This window comes from Oryzias melastigma, linkage group LG16 (genome assembly GCF_002922805.2).
Source record: "Oryzias melastigma strain HK-1 linkage group LG16, ASM292280v2, whole genome shotgun sequence".
NCBI lineage: Eukaryota > Metazoa > Chordata > Actinopteri > Beloniformes > Adrianichthyidae > Oryzias > Oryzias melastigma.
Window position 1 is genome coordinate 25404322 of NC_050527.1, and position 10206 is coordinate 25414527.

The window sequence follows — 10206 nt, forward strand, 5'->3', positions numbered from 1 at the left end:
TGCAGCAGGGAAGCTATGAACTCACCATAAACATGGTTCTTTTATTTTGAAAATCCCCCCGGTGTTTTATTTTGTATTTACTACCTAATTTCCTGTTCCTTCACAATCTGTGTTATGACTTAGATAGATAGATAGATAGATAGATAGATAGATAGATAGATAGATAGATAGATAGATAGATAGATAGATAGATAGATAGATAGACAGATAGATAGATAGAAAGAGCATTTTTCTGAACTATAACCTCATTTAAAGCTCTATGAATCAGTGAACGGTGACTAGTTAGACCAGAATTCACTCGTTTGAGCTGCTTCACTGTCACGACTCTTCAGTTCTATGAGGAAGAGCAAAAGTTTATTTTTCTCTGAGTCCGAGTGGAGTCGAAGTGCAATAGAACACCGGAGGGATTTGGTTGCAACTTTTTTTGTTTTGTTTTTTGTAATCTCATTACCAAGAGTTAATTAATGTAAAAACAAATAAAATCTTGTGCTGAAGCATCCCTTGAGGCTCCATGTGTGCTCGTGCCTGTACGGAGCACCCAGATTGTAAAATAGCCTGTATAGAGAATCTTGTTCATGCACATTTTTATGGGCATGCTGTGGATGACGGGTCGCGGTGAACACTTGAATAACAGACAGGTGAGACTCGGGCTCGTGATGCATGTTTTCCATTTTTTCAACCCCCTGAAACCTGTGAACCGCACTAGGGGCCTTTAGTCCTGTTCTCGTGACGAGTCTCCGTTCTTTGGTGCAGCCTCAGAATCAGAATTAGGAAATCAGATTGTAGTGTGGACTGACTCAGTAAGGAGGCAGTGAGAGTGTGGTTAACAACATCACTGGTACATCAAACATAAACACTGATCTGTACCGATGTAAAAGTCTTTTGTTGATCGCCTTTAACAAACCGTTTACTCTCTTTTGACATTTTAGCTCATCCTGAACTCTAAAAATGTTTTTTAAAAAGTGGCAACAACTCTGAAGTCTTCTTGATATTCTGTTTCCGGTTCATGATTTTTGGTGATTTCCATTTCCGGTTCATGATTTTAAGCGAATTCTGTTCCTGGCTAATGATTATTTTACGTGATTTCCGTTTCCGACGAATGATTTTTTTCGATTTCTGTTCCCGGCTAATGATTTTTGATGATTTCCATTTCCGGCGAATGATTTTTTGGTGATTTCCGTTTCCGGCGAATGATTTTTGGTGATTTCCACTGCCGGCTAATGATGTTTTTGAGGAATTTCCGCTCCCGGCTAACGGTTTTTGGTGATTTCCACTCTTGGCTAATGATTTTTGGCTAACCATTTTTTGGCCATTTCAGCCACCATTTTAGTCCCCATCAGCTCGGCCAGAGAAATGAAGATGGATCTAATCATCTTCCAGTGGATGCATCAGAATTGACCAATTTTGAAGACACGACTACAGCTTTTTCCAACTACATTTTTCTCGTCCGTTTCTACTTCCCAGCGATTTAAATAAAGACATATTTGTCTTTTCCCATTAAAAACCTCCAAGAAAATTAACTATATAATTTCCATCTGGGTTGGTCTTTACCGGGGCGAACTCTTTGTTTTACACTCAACGGTTCGGACCGGCTCGGCGGGCGCGCGCGCACAGGAGCACATGGCTCGTGTTGTTGTTGTTCCAGAAACCCACGTGAGCGCCGCGCGGCGCTTCCCACTGGCACGCGCGGGAGGGCTGAGCGGCGGGGAGAGGCCGTGGAAGCTCAGAGCCGCTCTGACAGTCAGCCGAACGGCAGCACAGCAGCGAAGCAGCCGCCGGAGCGGACACCCAGAGCGGCGGGCAGAGGCGGGACGCGCCCGGAGACTCTCTCCGGATGGCCGGCGGTCGCGGTGAGTCTTTTCCCGCCGCGGTTTTCCATCGAGTCCCACCGAAAAAAAAAAAAATCCAGATTTCTTAAGTTTTTGATGTAAAAGTTTCTGACGGGGATTTCCACCTTAATTAAACTGGATCCATTGGATGTTTTTCCACTTTCCTTCCTCCTCTCACGATTTCACTCCTGCAGCTCATCCCTGTTTTTGTTATGTCTGCATCTGCATGGAGAAAGTGGGATGAGGCAGACTCCCGAACAAGAACTTTCCCAGCTGAGCCTTTTGTCTGTAAACAGTGACCTCATCCGTGTTGAGCAATGCAGTGGAGAAGCCTGTGGTTCCCTCTAACCCACATCAGGGTTCCTAGAACCGCAGCAGGTGGAGGCCTCTGCAGAAACAAGCCTTACATAAGCTGAGAGCTCCTGTTGGATGTTCAAGTGTGAGGAGGACATCATGATCTTAAAGAACTTTCCGTCTTCTTTATGTGAAGTCTCTGTGCCCGGAAAAAAAGCACTATTTTTTTTTTCTTTTACAAATATTTCCTCTAAATCTCAATTTACAAACTTTAAACGAGCACAGTTTCCACTTTATTTTGTCATTCTTTGTTTGTTTTTTTGCGTTTAAAAACATTTACTCTTTATTACTTTCAGATTCCCCCCCCAGAATCCTGTCTCAGGAAATCCAAAAATAAGTACGGCTGAGAATGAACTTCCATAACAGGTTCTAACGAAACAGAACGAGACTTTTGCTTCGTCTCTTTGGCCTCAGGAATAGATGTTTTGGTTGACGGCTGTAAGGAAATACAGGTTTAGAAATCAGGTTTTAATGACGTAAACGTGTTCTCGTGGCATTTCTTCTGATAAAAATTCAACTTAAAATTGCATTTCTAAGTATTTCGTTATTCAAATCGTTGTAAATCAGGAGCAGATAATAGAATGCAGTTGGAAACAGCTTGCAGGCCACAGGTTCTGATGGATCCGCTTGCAGACAAATAGATCCACGAACGTCTTTGTTTTCCTCGTCTGAACTGCTCAAAACTGTACGGCTGGATAACTACAATATTTTTGTTTCGGCGCTAATGTGAGGTTGGAGTTGTGAGGGGCTGTAAGATAGCGGGAGAGGGTGTAAACAGCCCTCAGTTAAAGGTGACAGGAAGGGGGACGGGGTTGCTCTGCGCAAACAGTCCCACCCACAACTCAGAGGCAAATCTTTGATAAACAACTGCTGCTCTACAGAAACTATGTCCAATAAATTGATACAGGAAAAAAAGTGTCCCTAGTAATCCAGAGTGGATTATAATATGGATTAATTCTGGTTTTTATTTATTGATGTTCAAGCGATTTAGAGAGATATATGACACTGTCAAAATGTCAGTCTGCTTTTTTATGATCTTTTCTATGAGTTTGAGTATTTTTTGTAATACTCTAAAGCACACGTGTCAAAGTCAAGGCCCGGGGGCCGGATCCGGCCCTCCGAGTAATTCTATCCGACCCTCCAGATCATTAATGGCCCGATGTTATATTGTGCTCATTTCTAACTTGTATAATTTGACAAAATATATTTTTATGTAGGGTAAAATATTGAAAGTTATTAAAGGTTTAGGTTGTTTTTTTCAGGAATAATTTTCCTGCCTTTTTATTATTCATATTTATGTAAAAGTTACGGTTTTAAAGTATTAAAAATTGGCATTCTGTGAGATTTTTGGACTATTTTGGCATTTACTAAGATTTTATTTGTCTATTTTGGAGTATAGCTAATATTTCAGCTACTCGCTACCTGTTTTGGCTAATTTTGATGTTTTTTTTTTTTTAAGTTTTTTAAGCTATTTTGTTGTTTAGTTGTTTTTGTCAGCTACATGCTAGCTGTTTTGGCTAACCTAAGTTTTTTTTTTAAAGTTTTTTTATGCTAATTAGCCTTTAGCTAACACTTTAGCTGGCTATCGGCTTCAGCTTTTTCAGCTATCATTAGTAGCATCTTCAGCGGTAAAATTCAGCTTACAGTATTCACTAATTTTTTAAACCTTTTAAAATGTAATTTTTTTTACATTACTGTGAATGAAAACCGGCAGAATAAATCGACTTAAACCTTAAATAACTTTCAATATTTTACTCTACTTAAAAATATATTTTATCAAAATTAAACAAGTTAGAAATAAGTGCAGGATAACATTGGGTCATTAATAACAATAAAATAAAATGATCTGGAGGGCCGGATATAATAAATAGTGTGTTTGCCATTTTCTAGTACCCTCCGAATCTACTAATTCCAAAATCGAGTTCACTAGAAATTTCCCAGAAGTCTTTGCGAAAAACTAGCGTGCATCGATGCTCACTAGATTAGTGAATATAGACCACAATGCACTGTGTTTGAACAATTTTGAACAAAAAGTGTGTTTAAATGCACTTTTTGAATAAACCATCCACATTTTTACCACCAGAACACAACCATTGTCGTCTAATTACCTCATAACTCCAAATCGATGACATCATCAACAGTCGCTATGTTAGCGCGTAGCTGCCAGTGCTCTGAAATACGGAACAACATGGGTTTTATAACTTCAAAAAGTCATTACTCACATTTAAATGTAAATTTCTACAGAGCTCACCATTGCGAAATGTGTTTTTCCTCTGCAGCACAGCGCGATGCTGCGAAGGGATGCAGGGATCCCCGCATCCCCCTTTTTATTTAAATAGAGAAACACAAACTTTTACAATACTCACAAAGTTATGACTAGATGATAAAACAGGAAACATTATTTTTGACACTTGGGTTTCTGGTTTAAAGTGAGTGGAAGGAACTGCAGCTGTTATGCGTGAGATGATGGCTGTGGGAGATGCATCATTCCTCACATTTACATTTGTGGAGCTTGTAGTTTTGAAACCAAAACCAGTCAATTTGGATGTTTTTTTTACATTTCTGTAACACGCCAGCGCTAATGTAGGTGCGGCTCCTGGAGTGATGGCTGCTGGACTGTTGGCAGTGTCGCGCAGAACACTGAACATTGAGAAGAACACACTCTGACAGTCACTTCCTCGTGGTTTCTCAGGCAGGTGCGTTCAGCGTGTGGGAGCTTGCTCGCAGGTCGTTAAGGCGTCTGGGATTCCAGAAGGCCACATACTCGTCTTCCGGACGTGTCGGAGCAGAAAAGGGGAATTTTCCACATTTGAACCCACAGATTGAGCCAGTCGCACGCGCGGGGCAGGTCACATGTTCGGGCAACGCGCTCTCTGCATACCCGCCTCATCACCAGCCTCAGGCCCATAAAGCCGTCCATTGAGAGAGGTCACATGATTAGATCATGAGCAGGGGGGCGGGAGGGTAGGGGGGATCTCAGATGTCTGGAAAAGAACAGAAAAATGGAAAGGAGTGTCGACTGTTGGTTAATCCAGAGCTCATGCTGGGTTTTATTTTGCATCAGTGTTCAGAGCTGCATCAAGAAGTGTTACGAAATCCCAGAAAACTCTCAGAAAACAAATCTTCCTCCCTGGAGCACACACCCACTTCAGCAGCACCTCCTAATGACTCAGAGGAGGAGAGCAAAAACATGTTGTGAACAACACAACTCCGCTGTACCTCCAAATGTATGTCCATTTGTAGTAAAGTAATAAAACAAAACCATATACAGTATTTTCCGGACTATAAGTCGCACCAGAGTATAAGTCGCAGTAGCCAAAAAATGCATAATGAAGAAGAAAAAAACATATATAAGTCGCTCCGGAGTATAAGTCGCACTTTTAAGAGAATAGTCCAACATTTATGAACAAATTCAACAAGCCCGACGTAACGTTGCATTTGACATCAAATGCGATTCATGCGTCAAATTCGAGTCCGCTGAATCTTTTGATGTGCGTCTAATTTAATGCTCAATGCTTGTCCAAAAATGTGTTCATAAACTAGACACTCCCATTGGAGAAGCTGTCTGAAGTTTTTAGCCTCATCGCTGCATGATGGAGGCTTTGGCTGTTTATATCGTTTAAAATATACAGAAGATACGGATGATGTTGAGAGGTTAAGTTATTTATTTTAAAGAACTCCACAAAAGCGTCTATAATCATCTCTCCATTCTGGGTTCGGGACAGCAGTTTTTTGTCTTTTTCTTACGGTGATCGTTACCTTCTAGCCTGCAGGAGCTGCATCTAAATGACAGTTTTTAGCTGCTCTTCTGTCTGTTTATAACCCAGTTTGATGGCTTGTTGTCCCGCATTAGCCCAGGAAGAGAAAAATAAAAACAATAATAATCATGTCTTGATGCAAATGAGAAAAACATCATAACATCCATGAAGAGAATGATTAGATTATCAGGAACGTTTGTTTTGAACGTAACTTCTTCTTCTGCGTTTCTGTCAGCTGACAGCAGTAGATACTGAAACACAAACCTACAGTGCCCTCTAGTGGTTGTTATTGGGAAACAACCGACAAAAGGAAACCGGTTTAAATGGGGACAATAACAAAAATATGAGCCTATTTATGTCTAACGAAATTGCGTACAAGTCGCTCCTGAGTATAAGTCGGACCCTTGGAAAATCTATGAAAAAAGCGCGACTTATAGTCCGGAAAATACGGTAGTTGGGAAATTCGCACAAAGTGTTAATAAAATACATCAGAAACTGCAAATATCTGGGTATTCATCCTGGATATTTGAAGCATCAAAACAAAATGTTGCTTTTTTACTGTCGACTAATCGATGACTAATAGTCGACAACTAATTTAATAATCGATTAGTCGTTACCTTATTTTATATGGAGTCAGAGTGTACTAAAGTTGCAAGTTACAATAGCATTATGCTAGCCTTTTGGATTATTTTGGCATTTTTTAGGGTGTTTTAGGCTATTTTGGAGCTTAGCTAATATTTCAGCCGCACGCTAGCTATTTTGGCTAATTTAGGTTTTTTTTCCTGTTTTAAAACTAATTTGGAGTTTAGCTAATATCCAACAGCATGCTATTTATTTTGGCTAATTTAGGGTTTTTTTGTTTTTTAAGCTATTTTGGAGTTTAGCTAATAATTCAGCCGCACGCTAGCTATTTTGGCTAATTTAGGTTTTTTTTCCTGTTTTAAAACTAATTTGGAGTTTAGCTAATATCCAACAGCATGCTATTTATTTTGGCTAATTTAGGGTTTTTTTGTTTTTTAAGCTATTTTGGAGTTTAGCTAATAATTCAGCCGCACGCTAGCTATTTTGTCTAATTTAGAATTTTTTTCAGGTTTTTAGACTAATTTGGAGTTTAGTTAATATCCGCTGCATGCTAGCTTATTTGGCTAACTTAGGCTTTTTTTCTTCTTGTTTTTAGGCTATTTTGGACTTTAGCTAATATTTCAGCCGCACGCTAGCTATTTTGGGTAATTTAGTTTTTTTTCTGCTTTTTTTAAACTAATTTGGAGTTTAGCTAATATTTCAGTCGCTTGCTAGCTTATTAATTTAGGCTTTTTTCATTTTTTTAGGCTAATTTGTCATCCAACTAATATTTTAGCTGGCTATCAACTTCAGTGTTTTTAGCTATGAATTTCAGCATCTTCATTTATCAGCACTAGTATTTTCAGCAGCCAAATTCAGCTTACAGCTTTCACAATAGCGTTATTGCAGGTAATTTTTAGTTATTTTAAAGCTAATGAGCAATTTTGCGCATGATCCGATTAGCCAACTAAGTGGAAAAAATAATCTGTGACTAGTCGACTATTAAATTAATTGTTTATGGCAGCACTAGTCTGGAACAAAAAGAAACGTTTGTACATTCTTAATAACAGACTTCTTCATTGTGTTTAGCTCATTTCTACATTAATCTTTCAGTTCAGACTTTAAGACACTCCTTTCTAAACTCTGGTTATTTTAATAGTCGACTAATCACAGATTATTTTTTCTGATTAGTCAACTTACCAGAACATTTATGGACTGAATGTAAAACACACTTTTTTATGACTCCAGAGTGTAGCTTCCCTTAGATAACCATAATTAGCTTTAAACGTGAAGCTATATGCTAAGTAACTTGGCGGTTTTACATCCTGTATCTCAGTTGTTTTTGATTCTTTGACCGATCGGCCTGTCACAATAATCCGCTTAGAACTGTTAAATCATTTATTTAAACCCTTCATTGTCTCATATCTGTCACCAAGATTTTCAGTGTTGACTCAGTCAGGACATTTTCATGCTGAAGTTTGCTTGTAGCTGGTCTTGTCACAAAGGCGTCCATTGAAAAATAACTTAATTTTTTATCACTGAAACATAACATTAGAAACACAGCATTACCAAATTTATCATTCAAACACATTCAGTTCCATTTTATTTATATAGCCCAATATCACAAATCAATTGCCTCATTGGGCTTCAAAGAAGGCCGGTCATAAAATATAAACAATAGCTGATGGATAAACTAAACCGACTAAATTAAACTGGTTAATCCTATCCTTAGACCCCCCTTCTCTGTAAGGAAAAACTCCTAAATAACCTGATTCAGGAAAAAAAAGAAGAAACCTCATGGATGTCCACCTGAAGGACGGACAGGCGATTTACCAGGACTGTTAAAGCAGAATTAGCGTATCTAGTTTTAAAACTACGTATTTGAATAGTGTTCATTTAGATAGGACTGGGGGACAGGTGGGGGTGAGGTTCACAGCCAAGACGAGCCAGAGGCGAGGTCCACGGCCGAGAACAGGACCTGCAGGCAATCCATCAGGAATCTCTCCCATTTTGGGATGCAAGATGATGAGCCAGAGGTGAGGTCCACGGCCAAGAACAAGAACATATGCGATCCACCTGGAATCTGAAAGGAACAACATGTGAATCACACTGCACCAAACAGAAGTACAAAAAACTAAATAAAATAAATAATAAAGAGTAGAGGAGAGGAGAAGTAAATGAGGATAGAGAACAGAACCTTAGTGTACTATACTCTCCCAGCTTCAATATTACTGCAATAACGTGACAGAAAACCCATGAAATATGTGGGCTAAAGCTAATGAATGAAATCGTCATCACTGATGTTAACATTAATATCTATCAAAACGGAAAAAATTTCAAATGACCGTTTTATATAATTATCATTTTCTAAACTGCTATAGATAAAAGCAATATTTGTTTTGTGTTCCCATTAAAACTAACGAACTACAGAAAACGTATCTTCAAAAATGAGCATTACCAAGAATCTGTTGATAAAAGTATCAGATTGTTCTTCTGACCAATAGAATGACCGAGTGATAGCTGTTTATTTCTCTATGGAAGTCTAAGAGTTTGGATGAAACTGTGACAGTGCAGACAGAAAGTGTTCTGCCTTTCCAAGGTTTTCCTCCTGACTCATGAAGCTCACGCCGGTCTTATGGGTCCAGGAAGACCACGACCTCTGCAGGACTCTCACATGATGCTGAATAACAGACCCTGTGCAGCATGTGAGCCTGCACTCAGCAGGTTGTTTTGTTTTTTTTGTTTTTTTAGCATGATTTGCATGACGTGCATTACACCTGAGTCTGGCATCAGTGTGTTGTTGGAGTGAAGTCTAGCCGGCTGTGTTCAGGATGTTTGGATGCAGGGCCAGTTTCTGACACGTCCGCCTCAAACACTCGAAGAATGAAAAACCCGTCGGCGTTTCTTTATGCCCAAATTTCAGAAAAAACTGTTATCATGAAAAGAAGCCCCGATGTTTTTTTTTATTATTGCTGCATGCCGTTGTGCAGCCGTGAAGAATGCAGGATCTGTGCCAGTCTCCGTGCACATACACCCGTGCACGCTGCTCTCCATCAGACTGTAGTGTCTCTGTGAGCGACGCCTCATTTCCATCCATACATAACAGCGCTCTCACAAAGATCACTTTGTCACTGCCTGTGGGTGCAAGCCCACAGCTGGGGTTCAGAACAGACTGGGGGGGTTTGGTAGCTCCACCTTAAAGTTTATATAAGGAAGCAGCCCCCAAACATGTTACACCTCAAGAGAGTCCTTAAATAAGACAGAATGTACATCAGTTTAGTTCCTTTACATACATTTACATGAAATCTGAAAAATCAGACAAATGAGACACAGAGTCAGACACGCGTGCTCTAACCCGCTGAAGGCTTTTATGGTAGTCAGTGGTGATGATTCTGAACTGATGCTGAATCTGTGGTATAAAAAGTCTGATAGAATGACAGAATTTCTTACCTTTTTAAAATATATTTTTAAATTATTATTTTTTGTTTTTTTTATAGTTTTACTATCTTCTAGATATTTTTTATTTTTTATATATGTTTTTGGTTTTCAAGTTATGGTTTAAAAATGATTTTTGATAATTTCTTTCTATTTTTCTAAATATTTTAAAGTTAATTTTATATATTTTGTTCTGTTGTTCTATATATTTTTAATTATTTTCAATATTTTTTTTCACTTTATTTTTTTGATATAATTTTTTTCTGTTT

At 38.8% G+C, this 10206-nt stretch overlaps 1 protein-coding gene across 4 annotated transcripts in view; it reads left to right on the forward strand.

Moving 5' to 3' along the window:
* The window catches only part of paqr6 (progestin and adipoQ receptor family member VI), a 35122-nt gene that overhangs the window by 6686 nt on the left and 18230 nt on the right, over nucleotides 1–10206 (forward strand). Inside the window, exon 1 of one of the 4 annotated variants that reach the window (XM_024258254.2) lies at nucleotides 1111–1850. The exons of the other annotated variants lie outside the window; for them this stretch is intronic. Coding sequence (XP_024114022.1) covers nucleotides 1835–1850 — 16 coding nt within the window. The 5' untranslated portion in view covers nucleotides 1111–1834. Of the gene's footprint in view, nucleotides 1–1110; nucleotides 1851–10206 lie in introns of those variants that run through there. 4 annotated transcript variants of the gene reach the window in all.